Raw genomic sequence first — 18,591 nt, forward strand, 5'->3', positions numbered from 1 at the left:
GCAAGGTGTGTCACTTGAGTTGCATAAGTGATCCTTGGACAAGATCGTCTTCCAGAGCTAAATGGAATGAACTCATATTGTTAATCTTAGCACGAACAATTCATTCTACAATGTCTATTTGCAATCTAACATCTGAAGGGAGCAATTCCGCAATGTTTTGGCAACATGATTGGTCATCTTGAGATTCTTCATATGTATCACAACAATCTTTCTGGTAATAAGTATTAAAATCATTTTACAAGATTACATAGTACATGACTCGGAATACATGTGCACAGTACATGACTCAGATTACACGTGCCACACACACGTGTCGAGGAGTTAGTATGTAAAGAAGAGAAAACTCTAAAATGAGAAACCCTAAGCATTCAAATCAAAGAAATAGAGAAAAGGAGGCTCTAAAGATGACATAAAAGGCAAATCATTTCAAAGGTATTTGTTTCTTTCTGTTGAATCTCTATGTATTTTCTGCTTGTTTGTATTTGTGTATGTGCCTGAGTTGTCCCTTGTAACGGCGCTATCTAAGTTAGCTTTAGCGTACCTCAACTATTCCACTGAATACCTACTATCTCCTAACTTAAACTCTTCCTATAGGGGCGGAGGCGGAGCTATAGTACTAGTTAAAGACTTTTGCAAAATTCATTAATTTTGGCAAAAATCTTGTATCTGTTTTAAGAAATCTATTTAATATGTATTTCGGAACCAAACAAGTTACCTTTTCTAGAATTCAGAACCCATAAATTAAACTCAAGATTCTAAATCCGCCTTTATGTAATAAGCACAATTTTTAATTGCAGGGAAGAGAGTTGTGATGCATTCAGAGGAAATGACTAAGATGGATGTTGATGGCACTACTGGAATTCACTTTGAAGAAGATATAATCACGGAAATCCTCGGTAGGTTACCTGTCAAGTCTCTTTTTCGATTCAAATGCGTTATAAGGTCTTGGATGACATTGATCTCCAAACCTTACTTTGTGAAGAAGCATCACAATCATTCCAAGAATAACCAAAATTCCCAAAAAATTTGTCTTCTTACTGAAAAACTTTCCTCCTTCTACCAATATGATCCTTCTTTGGCATTAGCTTCTTTATCGTCAGTTCAACTGTTTGAGGACGTACAACAAGTTGATTGGCCTTGTACCGGTAACGTAAAGAGTTGCAAAATATATTGTTGTTGTGATGGCTTGGCTCTTATGGGGGTTAGTAAATATAATTATTTTCTTAACATGAGACTTTGGCTATGGAACCCCTCCACAAGAGATTCAATAGTACTTCCTCGTACAAGATTTTCACATGGAATAGATTTTACTTGCGGATTGGGATATGATTCAACTAGTAATGACTATAAAATCTTTAAGCTAAATGGTGACAGATCACACAATGAAATTCTCGCGTTGAAAAGTGGTTCCTGGAGAAAAATTGATAAACATACTGCTGGCATTTATCCCGTCTGGCGGTCTACTATGGACTCTCCGGCATTTCTACATGATGCATTTCATTGGGTTTGTTCACTGAAGAAGTCTGTGGTTTCATTTAATATTTCAAATGAGGTGTACGCAGAATTACCGATGCCAGATGTAAGGTTCGTGATTTCCGACAGTAATTTCATCCTCTATGGCATTTCGGTATTGGGAGGAATGCTTTGTGTTTATTCTACTCATGCTCATAAGGACAAGTACAATTTTAACCTTTGGGTAATGAAAGACTACGGTGTCAAGGAATCTTGGAATAAATTGTTTAAAATACCAAGTACCGATCTTAATCCAATCTCCCCGAAATACTGGTTTTCAGATGGTGAAGTGTTACTCCATTGCATACATTTGGTACATAAGCATTCTGTTTTTAAGACATCCAAAGAATCATCTGGTTTTTGGCCTCAATCTGATTCTCAGCGATTTGTGAACGGACTCGTCTATACAGAAAGCTTGATCTCACCAAAATCACTTGCTTAGTATTTACTTGTGTACTATGAAGACATTACAACCTCTTTTTCAGTGCTATTTTAGCTCTTCATTATACAATTTTACATGCTTAAATTTCCCAACCATTACTGTTATTAAAAGATAGAACTATCTACGATCCGTTAGGATAATATATTAGAATGTCAAACAGGGTGATTTACAGAGTTGTAACGAGTGAAATTTTGTTATTTCAGGTAACTAACCGTGTGTTGGATATATCTTGTTCACTACTGTAACAAAAAGTGATTGTATGAATTATGATCTATCTATGCACCTCAACTATTCCGTTGAATATCTATGATCACCTAGCTTAAAACTTTCTCTAAAACTATTTGATGCTAAACATGGGGTCTGGCCAATTCTCATTTCTGCTCTTTCTTTGTTTCTGTCTGCTTTCTTTTTCTTTATCTATACCTCATCCTTGCCGCAAAGATCAATGCTCCGCTCTTCTAAAAGTCAAGAAAATGCTTACTGTAGATATCTCATTAGTTTCGTGTAGTTACACGAGTTCATGGAACATGAGCAGAGATTGCTGCTCATGGGATAGAGTCGTATGCGATGGCATGACTGGCCATGTCACTGAACTTGACCTCAGTCTATTCAGGGACGAGAGCTTGAACTTGTCAAAATTTTGACCATTTACACCACTATTGTTCTTTCAAGTAACAGATTTGAAGGACTTATTCCAAGTATCATGAGAGAACTCATTGCTCTTCGGGTGCTGAATTTGTCTCATAATGAATGCAAGGTAATATACCATCATCACTTGGAAGTTTATGTGTGGTCGAATCATTGGACCTTTCATCCAACCATCTTTCAGCAGAGATACCACAACACCTGGCTTCTCTAACGTCTCTTGAATTCTTAAATCTCTCCCACAATCATCTCGATGGATGCATCCCTCAAGGACCTCAATTCGCTACATTAAAGAAATATTCATATGAAGGCAATAATGGATTACGTGAATTTATGCATTGCCATATTCATCATTGCATATCTTTGGAGGAATATCAGGGGCCATAAAATTTTATGAGCTTAAGTTGGCTCGAACATTATGATTATTAAAAAAAATGTCTAAAACCCGTTGACATACTAATGACAAGGTGATATATAGAGTTGAAACGAGTTAGATATTTTTTTTCTTTTTGTTTTTCAGTAATCACCTCTTATTTGTTTTAATGTCATAAATTCAACTTTCTGATGCAATATAGTTGAAAGTAGTACCTATTATTTTGAAAGTACATAAATTCTGCTTATATGGATGCAGCTAAAGTATTTATGTACAACTACACTTCCTTTCACGATTCATAAATGTACACAACAACCTCATGACCCACTGCAATAGATTTCGAAGTACCTTCACTGCAAATTGAATGAGTAGTAGCTTTCATTTCTAAGACGCGTGACTTTTCTCTGATAACGAGTGACTTTTCTGTTACATGACTTTCTAAGATAATTATCAATAATTGAGTGACAATATGAGAAATCAACTCTTGATGTCAGCTATATGAAATCTCAGTAGTCATATAGCTTTACCTAAACTCATCTCGATCTAGTACAAAGTATATTAGAGATATAATGTAGTCTAGAATTATTGTTCTATGACATAATTGTTGGATTGGTCCACTAATTTAAAGGTGAGATTGAGAACCAAACATGTCCGCATCATGGTGATAACACAACAAAACTATTTGGCCACTTGGTTAAGTCCATAGCTGAATTACATATGTAACCCGTGGATTAAAATAAAAAGCAAAAAGACAAGAACAGAACAACCAAAATTTGAATTGAGAATGAGAACACTTTCTCTGATAAATATGAACAGACAAAGAAGTGTGAATAAGAGAGACAGAAGCCGAATTGGCAACATTTGGTGGCAGTCAAACATGTTTCGCTTTGATCTTTAATATTATACATTGTATAAAATCCTACGAACTCTCCACGATTAGTTCATTGAAACTCAAAATATGATGATGGTTCCCAGCAAAATATCCTCTCTACTTCAGTTTTTCACGCTTTTATATCTCTTTACAGTTACTTTTGCTTCCACTGAGGAAACAACTGCCCTCTTTAGATGGAAAGAGACTTTCAAGAACAAAAATAATTCCTTATTGGCATCATGGACACCAAGTTCTGATGCATGCAGTGACTGGTATGGAGTTATATGCATTAATGGTTGGGTAAACACGTTGAATATTACAAATGCTAGTATCATTGGTACACTCTATGCTTTTCCGTTTTCATCCCTCCCTTTTCTTGAGTATCTTAATCTTAGCAGGAACAATTTATTTGGCACCATCCCACCTGAGATTGGTTATCTAACTAATCTTGTCTATCTTGACTTGCATATCAATCACATTTCAGGCTCAATCCCACCACAAATCGGCTCACTAGCCAAACTTCAGATCATCCGCTTATTTGACAATCATTTAACCGGTCCTATTCCAGAAACAATAGGCTACCTAAGGTCTCTTACTAAGCTATCGTTGAGTATTAACTCTCTTACTGGTTCTATTCCTGCTTCATTGGGAAACTTGACGAACTTGTCTTTTTTGTTTCTTCATGTTAATCACCTTTCTGGATCCATTCCCGAAGAAATAGGTTACCTAAGGTCTCTTACGCGTCTAGATTTGAGGAATAACTTTCTTATTGGTTCTATTCCTACTTCCCTTGGCAACTTGAAAAATTTGCAAGTTCTGCTTCTCAATGACAACAATCTAATTGAGGAAATTCCTCCATCTATTTGCAATTTGACATCCCTGGCAATCCTGTATTTGTCGAGAAACAACTTGAAAGGAAAAATTCTGCAATGCTTAGGTAATATCAGTACCCTCCAGTTTGTAATGATGTCACATAATAATCTCAGTGGAGAACTCCCTTCGTCTATTTGCAATCTAACATCACTACAAATTCTAAATTTGGGTAGAAACAATCTGAAGGGAGCAATTCCGCAATGTTTTGGCAACATGAGTGGTCATCTTGAGATTCTTGATATGCAGCACAACAATCTTTCTGGTACTTTTCAAAGAACTTTTAGCATTGGAAAAACACTTAGAAGCTTCAATTTGCATGGCAATAAGCTAGAGGGGAGAATTCCACGATCCTTGGCAAATTGCCAACGATTGGAAGTTCTTGATTTAGGAGCTAATCTCCTCATTGACACATTCCCGATGTGGTTGGGGACTCTGCCAGAGCTACAAGTGTTAAGTTTGAGATCCAACAAATTGCATGGACCCATCAGAACTTCAAGGTTCATGAAGAACTTGTTTCCTAAGCTTCGAATCATAGACCTCGCTGGCAATGCATTTACTGCAGAGTTACCTGCAAATCTTTTTCAAAATTTCGAAGCCATGAAGAGAGCTGATCAAACTGTGGAGGATTCAACTAATAAAGAAGGCGGTTATTACCAAGACTCCGTAGCTGTCGTAACAAAGGGATTGGAGCTTGAAGTTGATTCAATCTTGTCTTTGTACATCACTATTGATTTTTCAAATAACAGATTTGAAGGACGCATTCCAAGTATTATGGGAGATCTTATTGCACTTCACGTGTTGAATTTATCTCGTAATGGATTGCAAGGTCATATACCGCCATCACTCGGAAAGTTGTCTTCAGTTGAATCATTGGACCTATCAGCTAATCATCTCGAAGGGGAGATACCTAAACAACTTACATCTCTTACATTTCTTGAATTCTTGAATCTCTCTCACAATCAGCTCCAAGGATGCATCCCAACAGGACGCCAATTTGATACATTCGAGAAGAACTCGTATGAAGGTAATGATAAGTTACGTGGATTTCCTAGTTTGGAAGGTTGTGGAAACAGCAGGTTTCCCAAGACAAACAACACGACACATGAGCTGGAACAAGAAAGTGATTCTACATTTCTGAGTGAACTCAACTGGAAAGTGGTTCTTATGGGATATGTGTGTGGACTTATTGTTGGATTCTCCATAACATATTTAATGCTTTCAGCTCGAAATCCCGATTGGCTTTCTAGGATTGCTGAAGAACTAGAATACAGAATCCTTATGAGAAGGCGGAAGAAGCAGCGAGGTTTTCAAAGGCACTATAGAAGATGAAATTGTTGAGTCTAGCTATAAGAGTTAAATCTTATATCAGCAACTGATCGAATGCTCTACAAAGCAACCTCTTCAAATTGAATGAGTTGCAGCTTTCATTTGCAAGACTCGTGCATTGGCCCGAGAAACAATAAAAGTTCCATTTGTTGCTACAAGAAATGTCTTTAATGATTCTCAGTTTACCACAGATTCGAAGTTTTGATATCATCTCCTCGATTTGGTTTTAGTTCAAAACGTAAAAAGAGGCTTAAGTAATGCCCAGAAACAGAATCGGTGACCAAAATGATTTGTATTTTTTGCCAGAGCACGATGACCTATGTTTGAAAGAATAACATTAATGTGTTCTCATATCTGCAAGAAACAATATATAGATACCACCAAGTTTGCATAATGTTTAATGGTTGAGCATTCTGGTTACTAACTGCTTTCTAACTAACTTTCCCTCCCAATTGATTCAACTAACTCAGCTAACAATAACTGCTTCTAATGACTTAGCCAAATAGATGCAACTCTGCTACCAAAAAAATAAATATTAAATTCAAAATTATAGTATTTACTCAAATTTATTTTAATAAGTATTATAATCATTATACAAGATTACATAGTACATGACTCGGAATACACATGCAACACACGTGTATAGTACATGACTCGAATTACACGTGCCACACACACGTGTCGAGGAGCTAGTATATAAAGAAGAGAAAGGTCTAAATTGTTTAACCTTTGGGCCATGTTATTGAACTTGACCTCGGCTGCAGCCTTCTCCTTGGGACCATTGATATTCCAATAGCAGCCTATTCAGACTCTCTCATCTCCAAAGTTTTAAAATGTCTGTCACGATCCAAAAGCCGAGGTCAATAACTCCTTGAGCTTTTGAAAGCTCGCCTCACACTCATCAGTCCACAAAAATACCACAAGTCTTCTGAGTCAACTTAGTCAATGGAGCTGCGATGGAAGAGAATGGTAATAACCCGCTAACTCGATGAAACTCCGAATCTCGGTAGGGGAAGTAGGTCTCGTCCAATCACGAACAACCGCAATCTTGGCTGGATCAACCATAATACCTTCCTTCGTCACCACAGGACCCAAGAAAGCCACGGACTCGAGCCAAAACTTGCACTTGAATTTTTTCGCACCCAACTCCACTTTTCTCAATATTTGAAAAACGGTCCTCAAATGTCGAACATGAGCTGTTATGAGCTTAAGCTGGCTCGAACATCATGGTTATTAAAAAAAATGACTAAGAACCGTTGACATCCTAATAACAAACAAGGTGATACATAGAGTTGAAACGAGTTAGATATCTTTAATTATTTATTTATTATAAATAATGTATATCATATTAATAGTAGGAAAATAAAAAAGAAAAAGAAGTAATAATGTATCATATAAAAAATAGGAAAATAAAAAGAGAAAAGAAAATAACGTATCATATTAATAAAAGGAAAAACATAATAATAAAAGAGTAATACCTATCAAATCAAAATAAGGAAAATAAAAAAAAAAGTAATACCGTATCATATCAAAATTAGGAAAATAAAAAAAAAAAGTATCACACAAGAAGTAGGAAAGGAAAAAAAAAATCTTTAAAAGGAGAACGTAAGCATTCAAAAAAAAAAAAGGCAGCTCTAAAGATGGCACAAAAGTCAAATATTTTCAAAGGTATCTCTTTTTTTTCTCTCTCTAGATATTTGAATTCGGCTTATTTCAATTTCATCATACTTGAAATTTTCTTGCTGAAAATCGTGGCGTCACCACAAATTTGAATTGCAGGGAGAGAGTTGTGAAGCATTCAAAGAAAACAAAGAAGATGGATGTTGACTATTCACCTAACTTAAAACTCTGTCTATCGAGACTTAGATAGATGGATCAATGGGTGGAGCTTAGGAGATCATGAAAAATTACACTTCTATATAAAATTATATATATATATATGCATAGATGCTAAATTACTTTTTTTTTTGGGTATGTTTAGTTCTTTATATTTTGCGCTCCTTAGCTGCATAGGGCTAACGAATTTTTTTGAATTGTAGGAGTGAGATTTGTGAAGCATCCAAGGATAATGGGAGTTCACTTGCAAGAAGAAATAATTATAGACATCCTCATCAAGTTACCTGTGCGGTCTCTTCTTCGATTCAAATGTGTCTCAATGCTTTGGATGACATTGATATCGGATCCTTACTTTACGATGAAACATTTCAATTATGGGAAGAATAACCAACATTCCCCCAAAATTCTTGTTCTTAATGGTGAGTTTCGCTCTCATTGTTCTTCTTTATCAACAGCTTTGTTATCATCGGTTCAATTGGTTGAAGATGTACAAAAACTTGATTGGCCTTGTAATCGTAGACCATTGAGTTTCAGAATGTATTGTTGTTATGATGGCTTGGCTCTCATCAAGGTTCGTGATTATCCTTGTTATGAACGCCACATACTTTTACTATGGAACCCCTCTACGAGAGAATCAGTAGTACTTCCTCGTACAGAATTTTCAGTGATAAGTGATTATGATTGCGGATTGGGATATGACTCAGTTAGTGGTGACTATAAGATTCTTAAGATTGATCAAAGAGCTCGTTCTGAAATTCTCACACTAAAAAGTGGTTCGTGGAGAAAAATTGATGAACGTCCTATTGGTGTTCACCCCGTGTTGTCTGATATGGAGGACTCTTTAGCATTTGTATATGGAGCATTTCATTGGCTTGATTCATCACTAAATAATTCTTTGGTTTCATTTAGTATTTCAAATGAGGTGTACAGAGAGATACCGTGGCAAGAGGGAATGTCCTTGGTTTTCCATACGCATTACATAAAATATGGCCTTTCTGTATTGGAAGGATTACTTTGTGTTTATTCTACTCATGTTTATCGCGGGATCTACACATTCAAGTTATCAGTAATGAAAGACTACGGAATCAAGGAATCTTGGATTCTACTGTTTGATATACAAGGTACTGATCTTCATTCAATCATACCAAAATACAAGTTTTCAGACGGTGATGTGTTACTCCGTTGCAGACACGTGGAACGTAAAGGTGTTGTATTGAAGACATCCAAAGAATCATCTGGCTTATGGCCTCAATCTGATTCAGAATGTATGCAGAACGGATTCGTTTTTACAGAAAGCTTGATCTCTCCAAAGCTATTACTTACTTAGTGTATACTTCTATAGGATCAATATACTTTTTTCTTCTGCTTTGAGGAATCATATTTCAACCTCTTATTCATTTAATGTGCTTTTCTGAGGAATCATTGAATCTCTGTGTATTTTCTGCTTGTTTGTGTGAGTGTACTTTTTTCCCTTGATCACGGTATCTGAGTTAGCTTTGACGTACCTTGACTATTCCGCTCAATGTTGGGAGGAATGCTTTGTGCTTTATTCTTATCACGAGTCTTATACAGAGGACATTTTTAAGTTTCGGGTGATGAAAGACTATGGTATCAAAGAATTTTGGACGGAATTGTTTGATGTACAAGGTACCGGGTTTTTTTTCCAGTCATACTGAAAAATAGGTTTTTGGATGGTGAAGCGCCACTCTACTGCAAATGTTTGAACATATTTCTTATATCAAATGGATATGCTAGACCGTGGATATATATGTACCATTTTTTTAACGAGGAATGGATCTGCTCTAAATCGCAAAGTTAACGGGGCTATAATTGCCTCTTCTCCCTATGGTATATTCAACACAAGACTTTTTTGATAAAAGATTTAACACAAGACTTGCAACAATACCAGTTAAAAATTAGTGCCATTTTTCATATAATTCACATTACCTATAATAACAACAACTAATTTAAAACTTGATCATGACACTCCTTGTATTCCACCAAGATAAAATGGTTCAGATAAAACACAATGGTTAACACCAAAACCAAAAGAGGTACAAAGTGAATACTGCATTCTTCACCATGTAAATGAAGGGAGTACATATGTAGGATATGCATTGTTTTTCAAGGCAAGAGTATGTACAGCAGTATCATCATCCGCGACTTACCCGAATTTACCAAGTCCAAGTTCAGCAGCATGTATTCCGCCTGTGATAAACGCTGATGCAATTTCCAGCTGCATTTGCGCCTTTGATATCACGGTGAAGGGAGTCCCCTATAGCAACACAATCGGAGCATCCACAACAGAAGCCATTTCCATAGCTGACTTGTATATTATCTTATCAGGTTTACCCATCCACTACAATTCTCAAACCGATGTAGTTGAATACATAGACAGTCCCCTAAAGTTGTCACGTCTTTTCATTTAGACACCTCAACTAACACTGTCATGACTCGCGTATAAGACTTCTCCTTAGTTATTATTTGGAGCAAGGTCTAGAGTATAATGACCAAGCCTTCCAGTACGATACAGATTAAGCAACTTAGCAGCCACTTTACGAACATAGTCATCCGAATCAGGAGGTAGATTAAAAGCATCGCGAAGAACAGCAAACTCTGCTTTGATGAGCCGTGACATAATTTCCTCATCGCGTAGATTGCCATTGAAAGATGAAACTGCTTCGAAGAGCGTTCTTCGAACTTTGTTCACAATGAAATCCTGTATGAATAATCAGAGATGTCATATCTAACAAGGAGTTGATACAAGTCAAAGCTAAAAACTTGACAATTTCATGTTCCATTGCTTAATAGTTGTTGATCGACATGAATGTGATGATTACAGGATCTACCGAGGTTCCACTTATTCAACATTCAAATTATCAAATTGTGTAACCATATGTTGCTGTATTCATAGGCACATTGTCGAAAACTAGATCATTCCTGAAGCTATGTCGCTCGGACCCTCAAAAGATGTCATCGGATCCTCCAAAAAATCATAGCTTTGGAGGGTCAGACACGTAGATATTTTTGAAGAGTCTGAGCAACATAGCCCTGAAGTAGTCTCATTTGTCAAAGGACTGTTTTCTTTCTCTCTGCTAGCGATTGTAAACATAAATTGAAGGCTATTGACAAAAGATAAAATGCATACCAACTCCGAACACTATTGGTAACGTGGGAATTTCGGAAATCATACCTTTTTCCGGATATACATAAGGCGGGGAACCACAATGAACATGTTATTTTAAACTAACTGGTTTTGCCTGACAATAATTCAACTGGTTTCGGGAAAACAAAAGTCTATTGTAAAGGCGCAATAACAAATGATTGTTGAGCTTATTATTCGAAATGCAGGACATAAGCAAATTCAACTCGAGCTTGACATACAGTTGGTACTTAGTATGCAATGGAGCTTGTGATTTGCATATAGCGAAGAGGAAAGAAAGACGTTATAATACATTTCCTGTCAAACTGCTTACCTGTGTGTGATCTGTTAAATATTGTCTCTTCTGTCTTCTCTCTAACTCAGAACAATCATCAGCGCCTGATAATGACAAGTTGGCCCATTTCTTATATTCAGCACTCAAGTTAAAGATGGATAGAAAATATTCCGCAAGATCCACTTCCCCGACCAAGCAATCTCTGATAGCACCTGCATTTAGAATAAAGGAACATAGAATATCTATCAGTTGGTAGCTCACTTCCGCATTTTCCACTTCCTCACTTGTCATGGTACTTTCTCTTTGTGTACAGTGTTTTCCCAATTAATGTCTATCATTCCTTCTTTTTTTCCTTCAGTTAACAAGAGGAGCAGGAGCTGTGAGAGAATTGTAATTTGTGACTATGTTCTGATGAAAATAAAAAAAAGTTGGCGGAAGATAATGTTTTGGAAATTGTACCTGTTAAAGCTAGATTGGAGCACACCTCTGCATCAAGAATCTCAGCCGGGAAAACACCAGGGGTGTCTAACACATAAATACTAGGATGGCTTGCGATCTGATTTTGTAAAAGTAGTTTCATCAAGGTATGACTACACAAAAACAAAAATCAAATAGAGAACAGGAAAGCTATAACCCCGTAAGCTGAAAATAAAGCCCAGGTACTATGCAAAAAATCCCTAACCTTCTAGTTCACAACTTGCCTGGTTGAAAGAAAAAAAACTGTGTTTCTACAAAAAAGAAATAAATACCTTCAAGCCACTAATATTTTTTGTCTCTCCTGGATGAGGACTCACTATGGCATGCTTTAATCTTCCTTTCTCTACAAAACAAAGAATGTTTCAGGATGTTTGGTTTAGATATGTTCTATACTCTAGAGAGAGTATTTTAAAAACACGAGAAAACAGCTACAAGAACTTAACAACTAACAGTTTGTACTAAAAGTTGATGTACCTGCTGCACTGATCCTTCCAATTTGATGCAATGAGTTGGCAAGGGCAGACTTCCCAACATTAGGAATGCCGACAAGCATTAATGTAATTGTCTGATCCCCATGACCAATCTTTGGTAATTCTCGAACTCTGGCTCGCAGAAAGTTCAGTAACTGCAAGTCTGCAACATGTCAAGATTTATATCTGATGCAAATGAGCATCACATGTGAAATAAAAGGTCTTCGGATTAACTAGTGATGAACATCAAGACATACACCTTTTTCGTTAGTAGAATATCAATGTCAACCCTACAATATTAGTCAGATGGATAAACATACTCAAATGGACGCAAGCATTTTGGGTGCACCATCAACCGAAAGGCCTTATGAACTCAATGCAAGCTAGAGAACTTGGTGTGATAATATATATAATTTATGAAGGGGGGCGTTGGAATTGTCTCCATGTGACCTATATGTCACGGGTTCAAGCCATCGAAGCAGCCAGTAACCCTTCATTAGGGTAGATTGTCTACATCACAACCCTTGAGGTCTGGGCCCTTCCCCGGACCCCATATGAACGCGGGATGCTTTGTGCACCGTACTGCCCTTAATGAAACATAGCATCATTGGGGTATAGTACTTATACTAAAACTTGGCCTGTTAGATCATTGACCTCATATGTTAACATTAAAGTTCAACTCTATGCAGGCTTAAGTCCCCCTCTATGTACCTTTTGATCTATGTGTAATATATGTTGAGAACAACAATTTACCAACATGACATCAAAGTTCAAACCAACAAGTGTTGCTACATTAGAACAATTTGCAAATTAGAACATGATCAACTGCAGAAAACTTTCAGATGATTACCTCTTTGATGTTATCCTTATTATGGGAATTGACTCCAAAAACAAGACACTTTTGTTCCTCAAAGTATTTCAGCCATTCCTGCAGGAAACAAATGTAAATATCTGTACATGTAAACAGAAGCAACCAAAAATGATATATGACAAAATCTGCAATAATTTGGGACTGGAAGTAATGCCTAACAACAAAAAGCTATCATGTATGCTGCTCATTATCAGATAAAGGTGTGGCTAGAGAAGGGGGTATTGAGGAATCAGCTAGATGAATAATTGTCAAGAGAAGCAGAAGCCAGCTCACTAAGAAAGTGAAGAGCAACACATCACCTTCAATTGAATTTGATTTGCTAAATCTGTCTTGTTCAGAATAATAATGCGCCTCGAGGAAGGCGAATGATGCTTAATTAGCTCACATGCTGATGATAAAGGAATCTGAGAAAAGCCAAAGGGGAAAAATAAGAATAAATAATTAGAGGATAGATATACAAGCATATCCTCGTAAACAAACGAACTGGAACATGATTGAACATATATCGAATTATAACTGAGTCCTTAACGAAACACTCGCCATGAATGCCATTGACAATTTTGCCAACTTTTCAATTTTATACATGATAGTGGTGTTTGAGGCCTTCATAAGGTAGGGGTAAGGTTTGCGTACACACTATACACCACCCTCCCCAGACCCCACTTGTGAGATTACACTGGGTTGTTATTCTTGTGGTGAACTGGTGGTGGTGTTTGAGCCAACTTGCATAATCTTCTACTAAATACGCCAAGCAGTCAGCTAAAATCCACAAGCACAGGTGCTGAGTAATCCAATCCATCAAGGATGGAATAGATGGGCTCACCACGAGTGTTGTAGCTGGGGTTCAAGCCTTGAGCCTTCAGGTTTCTACTAATATGCCTGAACTACTCGGAAAACCTTTAGGAACTTGACAATATATCAAGCAATGATGTTACTTGTCCTTTTTTATCTCTTTATGCTCATTCTATATACACTTGTGTATTTGTTTTCTTATGTTTGTTTTGATACTTCAAATCAACATAGAAAAAGGCCTTGGATGATAACGAATAGCTGGTAAAAGCAAATTATCTACCAAAAGAGGCCAAAAGTAATGGTCTATCACAGAACTGGTGCATACTTCTTGATCTGCTAAACTCCAACCGACAAACCACACTACACAAAGCCGAACTTCCCAATTTTCCATTAATTGATATGTACAGATCATGCAGGATGGATTCATACGAGGTCAACACTTGTTGACAAGAGGACATATGTCTAAGAGAATAAATAACTTATTCACAAACATAATATATTATTCAAAGACCACATCACAAAAAACAAAATGTTTTACGGAGTAATACTAGCAAGCTTGTTCTGACGTTTAATCAAACATATACCGGGCAACAATTTAAAGGAAAAGATCCATGAAGGATAGGGTTTATACATACCCGAGCATCTCTGACTTCAAGAAGAATATCAACCAATGGGATCCGTTCGGTTATGGCACGAGATGCTGCAGCCATGTGAGGTGTGTACCACCATGTTGAGCCTTTGTTCCTTGCGACTTCCATAATTGCATTACCTATCTTTTGAACTAAACTGCCCTTTAATGTCATTCCTGAAAGAAAAAAAAAAAAGCTGGGTCGGTGCATAGATGGATTAGCATTTTCCCCAAAATCCCAAGTCGAAGCAAAGTATTTTTATTTCCATAAATCATTAGACATGCATACAAATCAACCACTACAACTACTACTAATGCTACTCTACTCCTCAATCCCAAACAAGTTGGGGTCCGCTATATGAATCCCCACTTTCATTTAAGCTCATTTCATTTGATGAATTAACCACTCATTAGCAATAATTCAAAAGTACACTCTCCCCAAAATATCTACCAGCAGTGGAGGATAACTACCAGCATTATGCTTAGTATAACGATCACGAGTTAATACTAATTTATACCCTTTTCTAGAACACACTCTTAGGCTCAAGTAGGAGAAAAACTCGCAAAGTTTTATATACTCCTGAACCTTGATAATCCTTTATGTTAGCAAAAGTGGGTCAGTTTTGATCCAAGACTAAGTGAGAAGTACTACTCCTAATTGAAAAGACTGAACCTTGAAATGCCTAAAAAGCAAGATAAGATAAATCTTTTCCAGAAGCTGTACACCGAAAACAATTTCTTTTCAATAGCCATGGTGTCCGAACCCACTTCCGCACACCTTGACTAGTTCTACGGGATACCTACCACCTCCCACTAGCAACAAGTACCAGGTACAAGGTAACTCTATCCACCAAGCTAAAGCACATGAAAACAATCACCTAGTGTTTGTCTATGCTCAGATTAGAACCTGAGACCTCGTATGCTCAAGTCTCTTCATTAACCACTAGGCCTCACCCGAACACCACAAATTGGGAAGGAGGAATTGTTTGGGTGGGGGGCTCCATTATCAGAATTAACTCTAAACTCATATAAAGTGGATAAAGAATGAGTTTTTTTTCTTTTTCAAATACAATAAGAAATCAACCAAAAGATGCTAACTTTAAATGCTAAAGCAAGTTCACAAGCTCAAAGAAACACGTAAAAGTGGATAAAGATTCGATTTTTACCTATTTGGGGATGAAATTCCAACAATAGAAGTAATCCCTTATTCTTGAAAGACAGGGTTTGTTGCCGCTGCTAGGTAGTCTTCTTCAACCCTTTTTGCTTCCTTATGGGGCTAAGAGGACCAAGAAGGCTGGCCAGTCAGCACTCAGTACTCAGCACAGCAAGCATTTTTGTGGGAAGTATGCCGTGAAGAGGAAGGGCTGTTGGTATTTGGGGCTGCAAAGTGAAAGCAGGTGTGTTTGGGGCTGTTGGTATTTGGGGCTGCAAAAAGGTGTGTTTTCGACTATTAACTCGTAAATATATAACCTAAAGTCATATATTCATATGAATGAGTCTTCTTTAGTTTCCTTTACACCTAATGTTCCACCATGTTCGAATTTTTCGTATAGCTTCTTCTCCTCTTCTTGTCTTCACAAAATCTCTACAAACTCTCACTGAATCATCAAAATCCTCTAAAAAAAACCCAACAAATCTCCTCAATTTCTGCTCAACGACCAAATCTCTTCTTCAAACCCAACAAGCTCACGCTTTTTCCATCATCAATGGCTTTCTTCCGTTCAGCATTTCCATCTCCGCAGCTCTCATCCTCCGTTACGCGGCTTTTTCATCAGACCCAAGAATCGTACGGACAATGTTCAACCAAAGTCTCCCTTTTTCCCGTTCGGCGTTTCTATACAATACCCTTATTCGAGCTCAGACGATTTTGGGTGTTGTGGGTGTTGTTGAGGTCTATAATGGGATGTTGAGAAGTGGGGTTGAGCCAGATGATCATACTTTCCCTTTTGTGATTAAGCTTTGTACTGATTTTGGTGAGGTTCGAAAAGGGTTGGAGGTTCATGGGTGTTTGATGAAATTGGGTTTTGATTATGATGTGTTTGTGAATAATACATTGTTGTTGTTTTATGGGAGTTTTAGTGATTTGGTGGGTGCGTGGAAGGTGTTTGATGAAATGTTTGAAAGGGATTTGGTTTCGTGGAATAGTATGATTCGGGTGTTCTCTGATAATAGGTGTTATTTTGAAGGTGTTGGGGTGTTTAGGGAGATGATTATGTGGTTTGAGTTTAAGCCGAATGTGGTAAGTGTTGTGAGTGTATTGCCTGTTTGTGCTGTGCTGGAAGATGGGGTAATGGTTAGTGAGATTCATTGTTATGGGATTAAAGTGGGTTTGGATTGTCAAGTGGCTATTGGGAATGCATTCGTTGATGCATATGGGAAGTGCTTGAATATTGAGTCGTCAAGACAAGTTTTTGATGAGATGGTTGAAAGGAATGAGGTTTCTTGGAATGCAATGATTGGTACCTTTGCTCATAATGGGTTTAATAACCATGCTTTGGAAAGTTTTAGGTTTATGATTGATGGAGGTTGGAATGTAAATTCGACTACAGTTTCAAGTTTGTTACCTGTCTTGGTTGAACTTGGAAAGTTTAACAAGGGAAGAGAAGTTCATGGTTTTTGTCTAAGAACAGGTTTAGAGTGTGATGTATTTGTTGCCAACGCCTTGATTGATATGTATGCAAAATCAGAGCATTCGGCTGAAGCATCTGCTGTGTTCCACAAAATGTGTTCAAGAAATGTTGTGTCGTGGAATACAATGGTTGCAAATTTTGCTCAGAATGGGCTTGAGTTTGAGGCTATAGGACTTGTCAGGGAAATGCAATCTAGCGATGAAACTCCAACATCTGTTACACTGACAAATGTTCTTCCTGCATGTGCACGAATTGGTTGTCTTCGTTCAGGAAAGGAGATACATGCCAGGTCAATAAGGAATGGGTCTGTCATTGATCTCTTCGTCTCAAATGCTATAACCGATATGTATGCAAAATGTGGTTGTCTAAATCTGGCACAAAATGTGTTTGACATGTCTCTTAGAGATGAAGTATCTTATAATATACTCATTGTTGGTTATTCACAGACAAGTCATTGCTCAAAGTCTCTTGTACTGTTCTCTGAAATGGTGCCGACTGGGATGAAGCACGATACTGTTTCCTTTGTTGGTGTTCTCTCAGCTTGTGCAACTATTTCTGCGATTAAACAAGGAAAGGAAATCCATGCATTTGCGGTTAGAAGAATGTTTCATGAACATCTGTTTGTCTCAAATTCTTTCTTGGATTTGTATACCAAATGTGGACGGATTGATCTTTCTCAAAAGGTTTTTGATAGGATTGAGAACAGGGATGTAGCATCATGGAATACTATGATTTTAGGGTATGGGATGCTTGGTGATATACATACTGCAATTGATATGTTTGAAACCACGCGAGAGGATGGTGTTGAACACGATTCTGTCTCCTATATTGCAGTTCTATCAGCATGTAGTCATGGGGGATTAGTTGATAAAGGAAAGAAATACTTTAACGACATGCTTGCTCGTAACATTGAGCCATCACAGATGCACTACGCTTGCATGGTTGATCTTCTTGGTCGTTCTGGGCTTATGGATGAGACCATTAATCTTATCACTCATCTACCATTTGAACCAGATTCCAATGTTTGGGCTGCGCTCCTTGGAGCATGCCGTCTCAATGGAAATGTGGACTTAGGTTCTTGGGCAGCTGAGCACTTATTTAAGCTGCAGCCGCATCATCCTGGATACTATGCTCTTCTCTCAAACATGTACGCTGAAGCAGGGCGGTGGGGTGAAGCTGATAGTATAAGAGAGTTGATGAAGCTGAGGGGAGTGAAGAAAAACCCTGGATGTAGTTGGGTTCAAATTCAAGACAAGGTGCATGCTTTTATTGTTGGAAAAAGACTTGAAGGATTGGATGGAACACTGGTGAAGAGGACTTGAACCACCACACTCTTTAGCACGAGATTTTGAGTTTTGCTTGTCTACCATTTCACCGTCAAGACATCTTGAAAGTGAATCATCCAATA

General features: G+C 37.5%; 4 protein-coding genes across 5 annotated transcripts in view; 3 read left to right on the plus strand and 1 right to left on the minus strand.

The window, feature by feature from the left end:
• The window catches only part of LOC125828676 (receptor-like protein 9DC3), a 75,461-nt gene extending 69,261 nt beyond the window's left edge, over positions 1 to 6,200 (plus strand). The window contains exons 2-4 of the mRNA XM_049508007.1: positions 143 to 214; positions 2,784 to 2,870; positions 4,199 to 6,200. Of these exons, the coding sequence (XP_049363964.1) occupies positions 143 to 214; positions 2,784 to 2,870; positions 4,199 to 6,045 (2,006 nt within the window). The 3' untranslated portion in view covers positions 6,046 to 6,200. The remainder of the gene's footprint in view (positions 1 to 142; positions 215 to 2,783; positions 2,871 to 4,198) is intronic.
• A 1,910-nt stretch (positions 6,201 to 8,110) lies between these two features.
• LOC125828440 (F-box/kelch-repeat protein At3g23880-like) lies at positions 8,111 to 9,205 on the plus strand. The gene has a single exon (XM_049507731.1). It carries the CDS (start codon positions 8,111 to 8,113, stop codon positions 9,203 to 9,205), a length of 1,095 nt encoding a protein of 364 aa, XP_049363688.1.
• A 647-nt stretch (positions 9,206 to 9,852) lies between these two features.
• Positions 9,853 to 15,989, minus strand: LOC125828591 (DAR GTPase 2, mitochondrial). Of its 2 annotated transcripts, XM_049507901.1 has the most exons (9): positions 15,720 to 15,989; positions 14,561 to 14,730; positions 13,433 to 13,537; positions 13,113 to 13,190; positions 12,267 to 12,417; positions 12,065 to 12,135; positions 11,775 to 11,871; positions 11,355 to 11,527; positions 9,853 to 10,597 (listed from the first exon to the last, which is right to left on the minus strand). In XM_049507901.1, the coding sequence occupies exons 2-9, from the start codon at positions 14,726 to 14,728 to the stop codon at positions 10,352 to 10,354; spliced, it is 1,089 nt and encodes a 362-aa protein (XP_049363858.1). In that variant the 5' UTR covers positions 14,729 to 14,730; positions 15,720 to 15,989; the 3' UTR covers positions 9,853 to 10,351. The 2 variants fall into 2 exon arrangements, with proteins under 2 accessions (XP_049363858.1, XP_049363860.1); XM_049507903.1 differs by lacking the exons at positions 14,561 to 14,730; positions 15,720 to 15,989 and adding an exon at positions 13,674 to 13,913.
• Positions 15,990 to 16,019: 30 nt separating this feature from the next.
• Positions 16,020 to 18,505, plus strand: LOC125828441 (pentatricopeptide repeat-containing protein At4g14170-like). Its single transcript, XM_049507732.1, has one exon. The coding sequence runs from the start codon at positions 16,076 to 16,078 to the stop codon at positions 18,503 to 18,505; it is 2,430 nt and encodes an 809-aa protein (XP_049363689.1). The 5' UTR covers positions 16,020 to 16,075.
• Positions 18,506 to 18,591: the final 86 nt, after the last annotated feature.

This window comes from Solanum verrucosum, unplaced genomic scaffold, assembly GCF_900185275.1.
Source record: "Solanum verrucosum unplaced genomic scaffold, falcon-dt-bn FXZP01000273.1, whole genome shotgun sequence".
Taxonomy (NCBI): domain Eukaryota; kingdom Viridiplantae; phylum Streptophyta; class Magnoliopsida; order Solanales; family Solanaceae; genus Solanum; species Solanum verrucosum.

Bases quoted from the DNA above. Each gene is read 5' to 3' on its own strand.
- LOC125828440 (XM_049507731.1), top strand. From the start codon at position 8,111: ATGGGAGTTCACTTGCAAGAAGAAATAATTATAGACATCCTCATCAAG.
- LOC125828591 (XM_049507901.1), bottom strand. From the start codon at position 14,728: ATGACATTAAAGGGCAGTTTAGTTCAAAAGATAGGTAATGCAATTATG. The intron at 11,872-12,064 runs GTATTTATTTCT...TTACAAAATCAG, and splicing joins AAAATATTAGTGGCTTGAAG to ATCGCAAGCCATCCTAGTAT. The intron at 10,598-11,354 runs GTAAGCAGTTTG...TTATTCATACAG, and splicing joins ATTTAACAGATCACACACAG to GATTTCATTGTGAACAAAGT.
- LOC125828441 (XM_049507732.1), top strand. From the start codon at position 16,076: ATGTTCCACCATGTTCGAATTTTTCGTATAGCTTCTTCTCCTCTTCTT.